This window comes from Macaca mulatta, chromosome 1 (genome assembly GCF_049350105.2).
Source record: "Macaca mulatta isolate MMU2019108-1 chromosome 1, T2T-MMU8v2.0, whole genome shotgun sequence".
NCBI classification, from domain to species: Eukaryota; Metazoa; Chordata; class Mammalia; order Primates; family Cercopithecidae; genus Macaca; species Macaca mulatta.
Window position 1 is genome coordinate 202,766,301 of NC_133406.1, and position 17,160 is coordinate 202,783,460.

Consider the following 17,160-nt stretch of genomic DNA (forward strand, 5'->3'; position numbering starts at 1 on the left):
TCCACAGGTAGGCAGAGCGAATCTGCATCTGTTGGCTGCCTTCCCCGCTGGAGGACGTGCAGCTCTAACTGCTCAGTGCCCCACAGTCAGGAGCATGGCGGAAGAGGACAGTGAGCGATAAACAGATGATTAAAGCTGTACAGAGGGAGACCCCTCCCAGGTCTGGGTGGAACCACCCTACGGGAAACTTGGGGCTCTGTGACGGAGACCTCCCTACATGGTCCTCACTAGAAACAGGAAGGAAAAGTACCTTCCTGCCTAGTCTTCCTCCTGGGGCCACACTCATCTCAAACTCAGGGTGAGAAAATCCCATTTCTTCATGGGCACTCGCCCCCCGGCATTAAATTCAATAAGCAAACACATTCAAGTACCTCCGTATAAGGACACTTCTGAAAGAAGCCAAGTGTGTTGGGTGGGTGGACACCAAGTCCCTGAGAAGGAATCCCAGCAAAGAGGCAGCAGCTCCACCTGCTGGGCCCTTTTCCACCCTGGCACCAGGAAGCAGTTAGAAATCAGAAAAAGATTGGCTGGGAGCAGTGGCTCATGCCTGTAATCCCAGAACTTTGAGAGGCCTAGGAGGGGTGGATCACCTGAGATCAGGCTTCCAAGACCAGCCTGGCCAACACTGCGAAACCCCATCTCTGTGCCTGTAATCCCAGCTACTAGAGAGGCTGAGGCAAGAGAAACGCTTGAACTCAGGAAGCGGAGGTTGCAGTGAACCAAGATCACGCCACTGCACTCCAGCCTAGGCGACAGAGCGAGACTCCATCTCAAAGAAAAAGATGAACATATTCAAGAATAAAGCTAGGGCTTGACACTCTCCCACTTTGGTGGGAAGGGCCCAAGAATGTGGCAACAGACTAAGACTGAGCCAGGCTCGCTGAACTCTCTGTTGGACAGACCTGCAGGGTCCACATCACCATAGAGCTGCTATTTGGAGACTTGGTTTGTACAAGAGACCTGAGCCAAACAAGTCCTGACTCAGAAAAGCCCTCCAGCTCCATAGGCTGCCCACAGCCCCCTTGGCACAGCTAGAGCAGTATGCCACCAACAGCCCAAATCACCCCTAGGCCAAGAAGGGTGGATCCTAAGCAAACAATACTCTTCCCTCCCCAACAAGTCTGGGGTCCCACTGAGCACGAAAGCAGCAAAGCCCTGGCCGATTCTCAGAATCCATGGGGCTGGGGCCTGTCTTTGCTCAGTCACAGGGACAGCCAATCTCTTTGCTTAAAATCCTTGAGCCTTGGAGACAGCACCCAGTATAACAGCAATTCAGAACACCCAGCTCCCCTTACAGCATTCCGATTACCTTCAGCCTGGAACTCACAGTACACCAAAAGGATGGACCTTCCTGCTCCGTTTGGCCTAGGAGCGCACCTCTTCAAGTGTCACCGTGCTCCTGTGCCAGAGGGTGTGTAGGTATGCCTGTACCTGTTTATGAGGCCTGGGTTATATGTGCCTTGTGCATCTGTGAACATGAGATTCCATGAGGCGAGCCTATCTTCATGTGGGTGTATGGTTTGTGAGGAGGCATTTAGGTCCATTCCCTGTCCTCTCCCCCACTTTCCCACCCAGCAGGGGCAAAAGACGGAGCAGCAGCATCCAGCTGCTTGACCCCCGGATCAGACTGCTGCTTAGTCTGCTCACTCCCCTGTCCAGTATCACCATGATGAGCCCATTCCCTGGTTTCATCCTCAAGTCTCTCAAACTGTCAGCACTGACTGAGCTCAGCACGTCCCCAGAAGGGAGTGCACACACACAATGGGAAGGACTTCCTTCCTGAAGGCAAAACCTACTGGCTTCTGTTTCCTGGCCCTTCCTGTTTTCCAAGGCCCCTGATGTAAATTCCACTGGGTACACCCTGAGGAAACAGGCTTCCAGTCTAGGCTTGTACAGGAACCTCACAATCACGGGCACTTATTAAGTATTAACAAATTTCTTTTAAAGCCTTAAAATCCACACATGGCTCTTCTCCCTCCATGGGGTAAGGGCTGAGCAAGCCCCCCAGAACCCCGGTCCCTGTTCTCCCATGTTTGCTCTAAGCATGTTCAGTCCTGTCCTTACTGGCCTTGGCCTATAATCCTGACATGAGCAAACAAAGGAAGGAGAGAACCAGGGAAGAGAAAGAAGCTGGCTAACACACCCAGGGGTCCATATTCCCAGAGTGAAGATCTGCACCAAGCTATTCTGGCCTTGGAATTGTGAGTTGACATGGAGTGCAGAGGGCAGAGACACAGCCAGGCCTATTCTGATTTGGGCTTCATCAATAAAGAAGAGGTGCTCCCGTAGGTTCCTTGTTCCAAGAGTTTCTATCTGCAGCTTTAAGTGAGACAAAAAAATTCCTCCTTGGATAATTTATGAAGCCACCTGAATAGCTAATAAAAGAAGAATGAGTGACGGTAAAATCAGTCTATCCACTAGATAAAACACTATGCAATCACTAAAAATAATGTCTATTTTAATGTTTACTCTAGCATGTATTACTGTAAAAATTTTTGTGATGTAACAAACTGGGAAAGAGCTAATGATTTAATTAAAAAGTAGGACATCAAGTTGTTTACTGTAAGTACAAAACACAAAAACATGGACAAAAAGTGATGCGTTTTACAAAATGGAGAAAATCAACTAGACTACTCACAGTAATTGTCCACCTCCACAGCTCTAGCTCCTAGCACAGTTAACTATGCAATAAATATTTGTTACTATTGAATAAGCACTGGGATTAGGAATGAATTAATCTATTTTCCAAATCTGCTGTAATGAGATCCTATGTTTCATAATAAAAAAAATTTTGGGCCGGGTATAGTGGCTCAACTCTGCAATCCCAGCCCGTTGGGAGACCAAGGTGGGAGTATCGCTTGAGCTCAGGAGTTCAAAACCAGCCTGGCCAACATGGCAAAACCTGGTCTCTGCATAAAATTTAAACGTTACTCAGACATGGTGGCACACGTCTGTAGTACTAGCTACTCAAGAGGCTGAGGCAGGAAGATCACTTGAGCCCAGGAGTTCAAAGTTACAGTGAGCCATGATCACACACTGCACTTCCAGCCTGGCAACAAAGACCCTATCTCAAAGGAAAAAAAAATTATGTATATAAAAATAAGACTAATTTCACAAACCAAAAACAATTACAGAAGAGAGGGAGATTTAATGTTGTCCATAGAAAGACATTAAATGTCAGACTGACAATTTAGTTATGGTTACAAACCATGCCATTTGGACTAATGGAATTTGAAGTTACTAGAAAAAGACAACAGATTTTTGATGCAGAATGACGAGGCTTATCTATAACATGTCAACGTTTTCGACGACTCTGAAATTTATAAATAGCTGGCGAGTTCACCGTTTCTTTCTTCACCTTCACTTTCTGAGTTTTATCCTACAAAAGAGTAAAAAGGTAATCAGTAAAGAGAAAGAAATGTTTTGTAAAATCGAAAGGTTAATAAACTACCTATTAGCAGCCCTTTTCAAAGTTGAGAACACACAAAGCCCTACTGCCCAAGGCATCCACTGTAGGCAATGAATTAACTTCTCCCCTAGGCATCTAGAAAGTACTAGCTGTGTACAGTCCTGGGAAAATTGAAAAGAAAGGTGTTCAAGTATTTGTTTCATTTAAAATTATAATTTTAATTCTCTCACGGAACCCCAGTTGAGAAAGGCTAACCTAAATGATCTACAAAGCTAAAGAATTTGACATTTAGAGGAATGATAAGAATATGAAAGAGGCATCTTATATTCCTCAGCTCTGCTATTTAACTACACAATGTTGTCTATTTTTAAACACCAATGAGTGACATGCACTGTTTTGTTAACCTGTTTAAATGTTACGGGAGCTGCTCATAAGCTATAAAGTTCATATGCTACCCGATCCTACCCTTTGCTGTTCCAAAGCACTGACTAATAACCCCCTTATTACCTTCTTAATCAAGGCACATTTCAACACTGTCAGAGTAACAGACACTGGCTCAAACCACTGCCCCTGAGGAGCAGACATTTTCACTGGGGTTGATTTACACACAGCTGAAATCCAGTCTGAGTTAAGACCTTTACAAGAAAGAAAAGGGAAAAAAAAAAGGCCTAAGGCTCTCTCTCCTCACCATAAGATCTTTGCGTGTTTGAATTTTCTGAGCAATAACGAACAATTTCTTCTCTCGTTCAATCCGCTGTGTCAGGCAGTTATATTGCTTTTGCCTTTCTTTAGCTATTCGCTGGAGAAGAAACACACACATTCTCAGTGAACAATGAACAGGACAAAAATGAGTAAGAAACTGTTTCTTAATCCATTTAAGCCAACTGCATAGTTCATCAACTCCCTCCTTTCGCCAGAATCAACATAATATGGTAACAATAAAGTTACCCATTTTAGGAACATCACATTCTGCAGCTGAAAGGAACCCTGGGCCAGATGTAGTGGCTCACGCCCGTAATCCCAGCACTTTGGGAGGCTGAGGAGGCAGGGTCACTTGAGCCCAGGAGTTCAAGACCAGCGTAGGCAACATAACGAGACTCTCTCAAAAAAAAAAAAAAAAAAAAAAAATTAAAAAAGGAACCCTGTAGACTATCTTATCAAAACCCGTCATTTACAAATGCAGAAAAATGAGGCCCAGAGAAGAAGTAAGTGGTCCAAGGACACATGGCTCACCTGGAGCAGAGTCAGGACTGTCCCCCTCTCACAAATCCCAGGAATCTTTCCACTACTACACTAAGCTGCTTCAACCTTTGTGTGAGTGCCACAGTCACCTGAGATGATAGCAGGAATGAATCAGTGTTGGAAACCCTACACAAAGCGAATGGAGAGCAACAGAAGAGTCCGCAACAGAAGGTCCCCAGGCAGTGTGCTGGTGCCTAAAAATCTTACCACTCAGAAAGCAGAATAATTTTTTCAGCAGAAGCTGACCAGAGAATTCTCACTGCTAATGACTCCTCAAAGATCAGTGGGGTCCTTAGGTTTTGGGAAATCATCAACCTTAGAGAAATTGATGAAAGCTTTGGGATCTAGGCCGGGCGCGGTGGCTCAAGCCTGTAATCCCAGCACTTTGGGAAGCCGAGACGGGTGGATCACGAGGTCAGGAGATCGAGACCATCCTGGCTAACACGGTGAAACCCCGTCTCTACTAAAAAAAATACAAAAAACTAGCCGGGCGCGGTTGTGGGCGCCTGTAGTCCCAGCTACTCGGGAGGCTGAGACAGGAGAATGGCGGGAACCCGGGAGGCAGAGCTTGCAGTGAGCTGAGATCCGGCCACTGCACTCCAGCCTGGGCGACAGAGCCAGACTCCGTCTCAAAAAAAAAAAAAAAAAAAAAAAAAAGAAAGCTTTGGGATCTTTCTTCTTTTTTTTTTTTTTTTTTTTTTTGAGGCAGAGTCTTGCTCTATCGCCCAGGCTGGAATGCAATGGCACGATCTCAGCTCGCTACAACCTCCGCCTCCTGGGTTCAAGCAATTCTCCTGCCTCAGCCTCCCTAGTAGATGAGATTACAGGTGCCCACCACCATGCCTGGCTAATTTTTGTATTTTTAGTAGAGACAGGGTTTCACCATGTTGGCCAGGCTAGTCTCGAACTCCTGACCTCAAGCAATCCACCTACCTTGGCCTCCCAAAGTGCTGGGACTACAGGCATGAGCCACCACGCCCAGCCTGGCATCTTTCTTGAGATAAATGTACATACATGTTTGTAAAAGGTTGTGCAAGCACATACCTATCTGCACAAAATGCCAGTGAGAAAGGGGGGTTTTCACAGACCTCCTAAAGCTCACTCATGGGTTGTCTACCCACTCCAAGTTACAGACAAAATATCCTTGCAATCCACCCACCAGCAGTGTCTTAATAAAAATAATTTTGCAGTAAACAAAACAGAAAGAAACAACACTACTAGACAAAAATGGCAAAAATCTAAACCTCCCTAACTTCTCAAAAGCTATGCTGATGAACTACATGGAAATTTGGAATACTAATCTCTCTAGGGACTACCACAACTCTTGAGAAGTGTCAGTGACATGGCTAATTGAAAGTACACCTGCCGGGCGCGGTGGCTCAAGCCTGTAATCCCAGCACTTTGGGAGGCCGAGACGGGTGGATCACGAGGTCAGGAGATCGAGACCATCCTGGCTAACACGGTGAAACCCCGTCTCTACTAAAAAATACAAAAAAAACTAGCCGGGCGAGGTGGCAGGCGCCTGTAGTCCCGGCTACTTGGGAGGCTGAGGCAGGAGAATGGCGGGAACCCGGGAGGCGGAGCTTGCAGTGAGCTGAGATCCGGCCACAGCACTCCAGCCTGGGTGACAGAGCGAGACTCCGTCTCAAAAAAAATAATAATAATAAAAATAAAAAAATAAAAGAAAGTACACCTAACTGCCAGGCGTGGTGGCTCACGCCTGTAATCCCAGCACTTTGGGAGGCTGAGGCGGGTGGATCACAAGGTCAGGAGTTCAAGACCAGCCTGGCCAAAATGGTGAAACCCCGTCTCTACTAAATATACAAAAAATTAGCCAAGTGGTGATGGACGTCTGTAATCCCAGCTACTCAGGAGGCTGAGGCAGGAGAATTGCTTGAACCCAGGAGGCAGAGGTTGCAGTGAGCCGATATCATGCCACTGCCCTCCAGCCTGGGTGACAAAGTGAGACTCCGTCTCCAAAAAAAAAAAAAAGTACACCTAATTGACAAACAACAGGGTTATCACAAGAACACTCGTGAGCAAGCTCTTTGGCTGGAAGTGTTATCTACAGAGGGAAATATTACTGGGCCTCAGACTTCAACAATTCACGGATTCTAGCACAGTCTCACAGCAGTGGTTTCAGACAGCTTTTGTTTTCGCTTTATTGCACAGACTGTCAGATTTATGGGATTACCCAATATAGTCAAACTAATTAGGGGTATTTATATTACTAAAGCAAGTTTAGCTGCCTCTGAGCTAGAGAAAACTGCTGTGAAATTAAACATTGGAAGCAAAACTGATGCGGTGTAAATGATTCAAATCAAAACAGAACAGCTGTCTGCTTGAAACACATTGACAGCATTTTTTTTTAATGAATCAGTCAGAAGAGTTCAACTCCAGAAGGCTTTGAGGAAAAGCATGTCTTCTGCACAACCTAGTTACAGTGACGGAAAGCACCATAAGGGAAAGCCAAAACAAAATTTTTGCTACAATACACAATATGAAAGACCTTTTGGGCAGGCATGGTGGCTCACGCCTGTAATCCCAACACTTCAGGAGGCCAAGGCAGAAGGAAACACTTGAGCTCAGGAGTTTAAGACCAGCCTGGGCAACTTAGTGAGATCCCGTTTCTACAAAAAAAAAATTAAAAATTAGCTAAGCATGGTGGCACACACCTCTTGGTGTGTGTACCCAGTTGGCTGAGGCAGGACGATCGCTTAAGCCCAGAAGGTGGAGACTGCAGTGAGCCATAATCACACTATTGCACTCCAGCCTGGGTGACAGTGAGACCCTGTCTCAAAAAAAATAAAAATACACAAAGAGCTTTTGATGTGCGTATTCAATGCTAAAGGTTCAATATTGGCCAGGCGCGGTGGCTCAAGCCTGTAATCCCAGCACTTTGGGAGGCCGAGACTGGCGGATCACGAGGTCAGGAGATCGAGACCATCCTGGCTAACACGGTGAAACCCCGTCTCTACTAAAAAAGATACAAAAATATAGCCGGGCGAGGTGGTGGGCTCCTGTAGTCCCAGCTACTCGGGAGGCTGAGGCAGGAGAATGGCGTGAACCTGGGAGGCGGAGCTTGCAGTGAGCTGAGATCCAGCCACTGCACTCCAGCCTGGGCGACAGAGCAAGACTCCGTCTCAAAAAAAAAAAAAAAAAAAAAGTTCAGTATTAAAGTTCCAAATCCTTTAATCTTCAGTAATTCCTTTCTCTGCATTTTCAAAACACTGGCATTTGTTACAAGTATAAAAGCACAAAGTGCAGGGTCAGAATTGGGATTCAAACTCAGGTTAAAGGCCATAACCTAAGCTTCTGACCACTATACCACACATCTTCTGATCATAGAAATCAGAGAGCCCTTCTCCACTTCCATCCCATCATCAAATCCTCCTACAAATCCACTTTTGTAAGGGAACTCATGAGTTTTCCATAAATAATTATCTGAGACCAGCCACAGTGGCTCACGCCTGTAATCCCAACACTTCAGGAGGCCAAGGCAGGTGGATCAACTGAGGTCAGGAGTTAAAGACCAGCCTGGCCAACATGGCGAAACCCCATCTCTATAAAAAATACAAAAATTAGCTGGGTGTGGTGGTGCACACCTATAGTCCCAGTTACTGGGGAGGCTGAGGCATGAGAATTGCTTGAACCCAGGAGGCGGAGTTGCAGTGAGCCAAGATCGCACCAATGCATTCCAGCCTGGGAGACAGTCAGACTCTGACTAAAAAATAAAGTAAAATAAATTTTAAAAATTCTTTTAAATGCAGTGGCAAAAAAAAAAAAAAAAAAAAAAAACCCCAAAAAAAAAACCACCTAGATTCCCCTAAACTCACATGTGAAGAACAACAGATAAAATTACCTTAAGTCCAGTCTGATTGGTAACTCCTTTCACTTTTTCTTTCTGCAAGGTCTCTATCCTGGGCCTATTAAAGACTCTGTCGACTAGCTCCGGGGCTGTTTGCAGGTGAGTTGCAACGTCAAACTGTTCAACTAAAATTCAAGACAATCCTTAAGGCACTGTCTGTTTCTAACACCAAACGACACAGACTGGCATGGTAGACTGTCCCAGAAACCTTCAAACATTTCATACCTTCCTTTTTGGTGTCAAAAAAGAACACATGCTTGTTCTGTTGCTTCCCCTGGAAATCCAGCAGATGGAGCTCTGATTTTAGTCTTTCAATTTTCTAGAACACAAAATATGGTCTCACTTTATATTAGATTCTTCTGGGGTACCAAAAAAAAAAAAAACTGCAAAAGTTTAAACCATTTCACACCATTATTGCCAGCCAGCAAAGAACTTGCTTTATTCTTTTAAAGGAAAGGATCCCAACACATATCAGGTACTGGGCACTTCCCAGGATGCACTTAATCCTTGTAACAGGCCGGGCGCGGTGGCTCACGCCTGTAATCCCAGCGCTTTGGGAGGCCGAGGCGGGTGGATCACGAGGTCAGGAGATCGAGACCATCCTGGCTAACACAGTGAAACCCCATCTCTACTAAAAATACAAAAAAATTAGCCGGGCGTGGCGGCGGGCGCCTATAGTCCCAGCTAACTCCTTAGGCTGAGGCAGGAGAATGGCGTGAACCCGGGAGGTGGAGCTTGCAGTGAGCCGAAATCGCGCCACTGCACTCCAGCCTGGGCGACAGAGCGAGACTCCGTCTCAAAAAAAAAAAAAAAAAAAAAAATCCTTGTAACAGTCCCCTGAGACAGAAATGAGGGAAGAGCCTCAGGGAGTTGAATTTGCCCATTGTCATGAGGCTAGTAATTGGCAGTGCCAGAACTCAAACCTAGGTCTGTCTCATTTCCAAACCTGAACTCTTTCCACTCTACCATGCTAACTATACTTCTAAATCATTATTACAATCAAGTGAGATTGTAAATGCCAGAAGAAATTAACAAATACCTTGAGATTGATATATTTAAGTTTCCTTTCTTAACCAATAAAACGAATCAGAACAAAGAATGAATTACCTTAGCTTCTGCAACCCTCTTCATTTCTATATATTTGATGTCCTGAGTTCTCATCAGCTTTAGTTGTTCTGGGGTTACTTCTTCCTTAGTCTCCTTAATAATATGTACTCCATCCTAAAATCCAAATTTAAAAGATATATTCCCTATTACATTAAAAATCATTAATAAGTTGTTGGCACAGTGCATGTGCCATCAATCTAGAACAAAGACAACCATAGGCCAAGTGTGGTCACTCACACCTGTAATCCCAGCACTTTGAGAGGTCAAGATAGGCAGATCACTTGAGGTCAGGAGTTCAAGATCAGCCTGACCAACATGGTGAAACCCTTTCTCTACTAAAAATACAAAAAATTAGCTGGGCACAGTAGTGTGTGCCTGTAGTTCCAGCTACTTGGGAGGCTGAGGCACGAGAATCACTTGAACCCAGGAGGCAGAGGTTGCAGGGAGCCAAGATCACACCACTGCACTCCAGCCTGGGCGACAGAGAGACTCCATCTCAAAACAAAACACAACAAAACAAAACAAAAAAAAGACAACCAAATGCTGTATGCTAACAGCAATCCTAGACACAGGCCCCTGAGGCACACGTTCAGCGTGGCACCTCCAGTCATCCATCCTAGAACAGCTCCGGGTGTAAGATAACCCACAATCAAAGGCAGAAATGCACACTCCTCTGGAAGTAGAAGGTTTGCCTTGGACACTGACCAAGAGCACCTGGAGTAACCAGAGAAGGGTTAAATTAAGGCCAAGGATCCTTCTTCTCCATCTCCTCCCTGCCCTTATTTTCCAATGTGGGGAGCTCAAAACACCAACCAAGCCACTGGGCACCCACCTGGAGTTTAACCCGAGTCATTTTGTAGTAGAATTCATCTGGATTTTTTTCAAGAGCCTTCTTACGGAGAGCTCTGAGGTATTCCTGTTTTTTACGGTAGTCACTAAAAGACAGGTTAAATGAGATTCATAGCAAAAAACAAAAAGATAATTTTTAAAAACCAAAACCCACAATAAGCAAACTTTACAAGCATCTAAAAGGCCACACAAAGCGAAACTCAAAAAAGCCAAAGCAGAGACTGGATCTGATGGACACTCCACTGTCACTGAGCTGAGCTCACGCTTCGCAGGGTCCACAATCTAATCAACAGTTCCTACTCCAGTGGAACCTGAAATTAACTGTCCCCAGCCCACATATGTTTCAGTGCCATTTATATCATTACAGGGAAACACCAAACAAAGTACAAATTAAAAGTCCTTAGACAGGATATGGTGCAAGCTTGGGCACCAGATGACCACATATAACTCAGAAACTACACAGTACAGTATAGCACAATGACTAGAATCACGGACTCTGCAGCCAGACAGCATGCGTTCAAATCTGGACTTGACAACTTCTGGCTAAGTAACCTTGGATAAGTTATCAAACCATCCTGCATCCCAATTTCACTTGTAAAATGAATACGATAATATAACCTATCCCAGAAGGTTGTTGGGAGGGAAGAATCAGTGTAAAAATGGTAAAATATCCTAGAACACTGCCTGGCCCAATAACAACACTTAATTATCATTAGGCTTAAAATCTCTGGGACCTACAGAAACCCATTTAATCCATCACCACCATCTAGACCAGGGGCATAAGAAGGACCTCAGCTGGCCAGGCACGGTGGCTCAAGCCTGTAATCCCAGCACTTTGGGAGGCTGAGACGGGTGGATCACGAGGTCAGGAGATCGAAACCATCCTGGCTAACACAGTGAAACCCCGTCTCTACTAAAAATACAAAAACTTAGCCGGGCGTGGTGGCGGGTGCCTGTAGTCCCAGCTACTCGGGAGGCTGAGGCAGGAGAATGGCGGGAACCCGGGAGGCGGAGCTTGCAGTGAGCTGAGATCCGGCCACTGCACTCCAGCCTGGGCAACAGAGCAAGACTCTATCTCAAAAAAAAAAAAAAAAAAAAAAAGAAGAAGGACCTCAGCTGACATGTATGGCTAACAAATAATTACGAAGTATTTTGCAAATAAAGTGCTAATAGAGAAGAAGAATGGGGATAATTGTTTTATAAAATGCTTTCAGAGTTCATTATCACCCACGCTTGGTCTCATGAATCCATCTTTCACATCTCTTCATTCCACACCACACACATGGTATGTAAGAGACTCAACAAATGGAATTTCAGATTATATCTTGCACTTCAAGAAAACAAAGAGAAAAAAGATTCAGCTTTGGGCTCAAACACCAAGGCAGAGCCAAATCAAAGCCACTATGAGAAAATGATCTGGAACAACATAATACAAATAATTCACAATGCAACTACAGTTAAATAAATAATGATCTGCCTAAACAAAGAGAGAAATTTAGGGTCACAGAAAAAATTATCTGACAGGCTGCCAGAGCTTTGGCCATTTTATCAATGGCAGGAAATTATCCCCTGTTGGACACTCAGGCAATTCAGCTGCAGTGCAAGGAGGTTGTAAGCTTCTTGGCAGCGCCTCTACCAGAAAGACTGAACTCACTCTGCACGAAGTTTATAATCTTTCTTTTTCTCCAGCAAGCCCAGATGTTTTCGAAAGCCAGGCTAGAAGACAAAAGAAAAAACATTGTTTAGTTTCCTCCGCGAACACATATCCAAATCAACATGACACCTAACAGGCACAGGAGTCTCTGAAGCGCTCAGTAAATCCAGTCCTTGGAGCTAACCCATGACCCTGTCCCCTCCCCTCCCCACAACTGGGCTCTGCCCAAGGATGAGAGGGACCCTGCCAGCACCAGACAGGTCACAAGCACTGCTGTAGTAGGTTTCTTGGCCTATTAAGGACAGAGAGAGGCAACAATGACTCGGCACTAAGCAAGCAGTTGCCAGTTGTACTAAAATTACTACTAACTTAATCCAAGGGTTTATAAAATACTACAAAGGGAAAACATAGTAACAGGGAGGCAACTGTGGTAAGGGAGCTAAATTTAGAGTCTGGAGATGTGGGTTCAAATCCAAGTTTTACCTCTGAACAATCTGTGACCTTGGGCATGTCACTTAACTTCTCTGAACGGCTATTTCCTGACTGTAACATGAAAATAGTACCTCCTTCTCCGTGTTATCCTGAGGATTCAAGGAGCTCGTGTAAGTGGTAATGCCTGCACATGGCTTGACACATAGCAGCTATCCAGCATGAGTTTACTATCATTATTATACTTGTGGTACTAGGTATGAGACAAAAGTATGACAGAAAGTCCTTTCTCTGACATAGGCTTGGAGAGCACGGAAGGTATAAGGATTAAATCTTGGTATGATCTTTCTACATACTACTATTTGTTGAGCACTTAGTATATGTCAGGGTCTTGCAATGTGCTATGCTCGTTACACAATTTCATTTAATCCCCACAACAACCTTGTAAAGAAGGTGAAACAGGCACTATTGCTACCCCAGTTTTCCATAAAGAGAATGACGTTTAGAGAATGATATGCCCAGCCGGGCGCGGTGGCTCACGCCTGTAATCCCAGCACTTTGGGAGGCCGAGGCGGGCGGATCACAAGGTCAGGAGATCGAGACCACGGTGAAACCCCGTCTCTACTAAAAATACAAAAAATTAGCCGGGCGCGGTTGTGGGCGCCTGTAGTCCCAGCTACTCGGGAGGCTGAGGCAGGAGAATGGCGTGAACCCGGGAGGCGGAGCTTGCAGTGAGCTGAGATCCGGCCACTGCACTCCAGCCTGGGGGACAGAGCGAGACTCCGTCTCAAAAAAAAAAAAAAAAAAAAAAAAAAAGAGAATGATATGCCCAAGAACACAGAACTAATAAGCAGCAGAGCCAAAACTAGAACCCATTCTCCCTGGGGCCATCACAGTAGACTGAGTCCTCTTCTGTTGCGAATAATGTTAACATTTTGGGAAATGCACACACTTCTCTAGTGTTGCAAACTTGTATAATAGGCTGGGTGCAGTGGCTCATGCTGTAATCCCAGCACTTTGGGAGGCCAAGGTGAGTGGGGCACCTGAGGTCAGGAGTTCAAGACAAGCCTGGCTAACCTGGTGAAACTCCATCTCCACAAAAATACAACAATTAGCTGGGCATGATGGCGAGTGCCTATAATCCCAGCTATTCGGGAGGCTGAGGCAGGAGAATCGCTTGAACACGGGAGGCGGAGGTTGCAGTGGGCCAAGATCGCACCACTGCACTCCAGCCTGAGCAACAGGGCGAGACTCCGTCTCAAAAAAACAAACAAAAAAAATTTGTATAATAATAATTTGGGTAAGATTTTTTTTTTTTTGAGACAGTCTTGCTGTCGCCAGGCTGGAGTGCAATGGCGATCTTGGCTTACTGCAACCTCCGCCTCCTGGCTTCAAGCAATTCTCCTGCCTCAGCCTCCCGAGTAGCTGGGAATACAGGTGTGCACCACCATGCCCCACTAATTTTTGTATTTTAGTAGAGACAGGGTTTCACCATGTTGGTCAGGATGGTCTCCATCTCCTGACCTTGGCCTTCCAAAGTGCTGCAGTTACAGGCGTGAGCCACTGCGCCCAGCCTAATTTGGGTAGGATTTTTAACAGTCATCTTTCTCATCTTTTATCCTTCAAGTGATGCAATAAATAGCTATTTAAGGCCAAGCTCACATGTGCAATCCCAGCACTTTGGGAGGCTGAGATGAGCAGATCACTTGAGCCCAGAAGTTCGAGACCAACCTGGGCAACACAGTGAGACCTCATCTCCACAAATTAAAAAAATAAAATAAAATTAGCTGGGTGTCACAGTACACGTCTGTGGTCCCTGCTACTCAGGAAGCTGAGGCAAAAGAATGGCTTGAGTGAGTGGGTCGAGCCTGAAGTGAGTCGTGATTGCCCCACTGCACTCCAGCCTTGGCAACAGAGGGAGACACTATCTCAAAAAAATAAGTAAAATAACACCAAACTTCCCCTAATAATTTTAACTTTAATTACAGCAGACAAAGGGAGGTTGACAGAGTAGAGAAAGTAAGCTAAAGGGTCAAAAGAGCAACAACATGAGGTGAGGCAGAACTCTTGAAATCTCTCATGTCCACCTGAATGTACACCCGCATTACAGAAGGAAACCTGGTATTGGATCTAAAACAGTTTACGTAATAACACATACACCTTTCATATAAAATATCTTCAGTAGCTCCCCCACTGCCCCACTGAAGGATCTACAGGATAAAGTCCAAACGACTCAAATATGGAACGTTTGTGTCAATGGTTTACCCACATTTTCAGGATGGCCTTTTTCTCACCTCTTCCACATAGGCCTTCCATTCCTACTCAGCCATGGCCATGCCATGTCCACAGCCAGCTTTGAAAGCCCTCTGTTTTCTCTGCTAATCCAGTTCCACTACTTACAACTGTGACTTTGGATATACTATTCAATCTTAATCTTTAAGCAACAGATTCCTCATTTGTAAAATGCAGGGCTGTGCCTAGCATATAGTAAGTGCTCAAAAGGTGATAGTTTTGGCCAGGTGCAGGGGCTCATGCCTGTAATCTCAGCACTTTGGGAGGCCAAGGTGTGTGGATCACCTGAGGTCAGGAGTTCGAGACTAGCCTGGACAACCTGACAAAACCCCATCTCTACTAAAAATACAAAAATTAGCAGGGCATGGTAGTGCGTATCTACAGTCCCAGCTACTCGGGAGGCTGAGACAGGAGAATCGCTTGAACCCGGGAGTCGGAGGTTGTAGTGAGGCAAGATTGTACCACTGCACTCCAACCGGGGCAACAGAGCGAGACCCCATCTCAAAAAAAAAAAAGTTTGATATATGCTATTAAGCAGGAAGACTGAACTGTAGTTAAGAGGCCTTAGTTCTATCCCATCAGTCAGCTGCACAACTCTTTCCTCTCTCTTCCTCATCTGTAAAATTAAGAGGGAGCAAACACGTATGCTAAGGGCCTTTCTGAATCAGATATTAAGCACGGGGGCCGGGCGCGGTGGCTCACGCCTGTAATCCCAGCACTTTGGGAGGCCGAGACGGGCGGATCACGAGGTCAGGAGATCGAGACCATCCTGGCTAACATGGTGAAACCCCGTCTCTACTAAAAAATACAAAAAACTAGCCGGGCGAGGTGGCGGGCGCCTATAGTCCCAGCTACTCAGGAGGCTGAGGCAGGAGAATGGCGTGAACCCGGGAGGCGGAGCTTGCAGTGAGCTGAGATCCGGCCACTGCACTCCAGCCTGGGTGACAGAGCGAGACTCCGTCTCAAAAAAAAAAAAAAAGATATTAAGCACGGGATTCCTGACAGTGTTTCAATTGATTCTGCATATAAGCTTATTTCTACTCAACCTCCCTACACAGACGCACCCACCATAGAAATCCTAGAACTGTTTACTCTGCCTGAATCTGGTGTTTGTAACTGGACAAGTCATCACTCTGGACCTCAGTTTCCTCATCTGTATAATGGGAATGGAAAAGGCCAACATTAAAGGGTAAGACATAAACAAATAGCACATGTGGCAGATCTTCATGAACCACAAGCCCAGTGTGATGATGATAACACATTAGTAAGGACAGTCTCTTCGGTCAGGACCCCCATATGCAGCAGGCGGAGCTGAGCATTAGACATGGGATCCAATTTCAGCCCGGCAATTTTGCCTATATGAGCTCTGACCTCAACTCCTCAGAAAAGGCCAGGCACTTGACAGGCATTATCTTACTCAATCACCACACTGAAATCTTCCAGAGTAGGTTTTATATCCCCAAGGAAAGGGGAGCAACCCTGCTCTTCCTAGAACGGAAACGACAAATCCCCTCCACTCGTTCCCACGAAGCTCCGCCCCAGACACACCAGCGTCATTAGCATACATTTGCGTGCATTTATATACAGTTTGGACCTGGATCCCACAGTGGCGACAGGGTTGGGGAGAGAGTAACACATGGCGACAAGGGCCAGCACTCGTGGGGCCTGTGTGGTCCTACCTGGCTTCGCTCTCGGTGTTCCCGCTGCCGGGACTTAGCCGCCTTTCGAAAAGCCGCCGCCATCTCTATGCAGCCTTTGAAAAACTCACTGGACAACGCCGGATCCGCACTGCCTCTGCCGCCGAATCCACTAATTCCTACCGGAAACAGGCCTAGCCCCCCGTGGTTTAGAACCGCCCACTTCCTCTAAGCAACCTATCCGGAGCCGGTTTTCCGGATGTACGCCATCCAACACAGGCAGTCACCGCAGGCTGCTTCTGGGAAGTGTAGTTTCCTAGATCTAGTCTCGTGACTCTCCAAGAACCAGTTCTTATTCGCTAGCGCCTCTCCACGCTACCCAGATCTCGCCTTCGCGCTCGGTCCGCGTGGGCACTTGGGAACACGTGGCTGGCACTGGTCTCCGTCTGAGCTGGGCTCGGAGTGTGCGCATGTGCGGTCACTTACGGCTCGGCACGGGTTGCTGTATTTAGGCGGTATGTTTAAAGCTAGAGCAGTTTAAAGCGGATTTTAGGATTTAACAGTGTTGGGGCTGGCCGGGGGCGGTGGCTCACGCCTGTAATCCCAGCACTTTGGGAGGCCGAGGCAGGCGGGTCACGAGGTCAAGAGTTCGAGACCAGCCTGACCAACATGA

General features: G+C 46.0%; 1 protein-coding gene across 1 annotated transcript; it reads right to left on the minus strand.

The window, feature by feature from the left end:
- Positions 1 to 3,128: 3,128 nt before the first annotated feature.
- On the minus strand, positions 3,129 to 16,668 carry UTP11 (UTP11 small subunit processome component). Its single transcript, XM_015135769.3, has 8 exons — positions 16,530 to 16,668; positions 12,130 to 12,191; positions 10,459 to 10,561; positions 9,627 to 9,740; positions 8,745 to 8,838; positions 8,514 to 8,644; positions 4,098 to 4,208; positions 3,129 to 3,379 (listed from the first exon to the last, which is right to left on the minus strand). The coding sequence occupies exons 1-8, from the start codon at positions 16,590 to 16,592 to the stop codon at positions 3,296 to 3,298; spliced, it is 762 nt and encodes a 253-aa protein (XP_014991255.3). The 5' UTR covers positions 16,593 to 16,668; the 3' UTR covers positions 3,129 to 3,295.
- Positions 16,669 to 17,160: the final 492 nt, after the last annotated feature.

What these genes read in the sequence shown, in the direction of transcription:
- UTP11 (XM_015135769.3), bottom strand. Translation starts at nt 16,592, where the DNA reads ATGGCGGCGGCTTTTCGAAAGGCGGCTAAGTCCCGGCAGCGGGAACAC. An exon ending in TGACTCGGGTTAAACTCCAG is followed by an intron (nt 9,741 to 10,458) that starts GTGGGTGCCCAG and finishes TTTGGATTTTAG; the next exon opens with GATGGAGTACATATTATTAA. An exon ending in AAACACGCAAAGATCTTATG is followed by an intron (nt 3,380 to 4,097) that starts GTGAGGAGAGAG and finishes ACTCTTTTGTAG; the next exon opens with GATAAAACTCAGAAAGTGAA.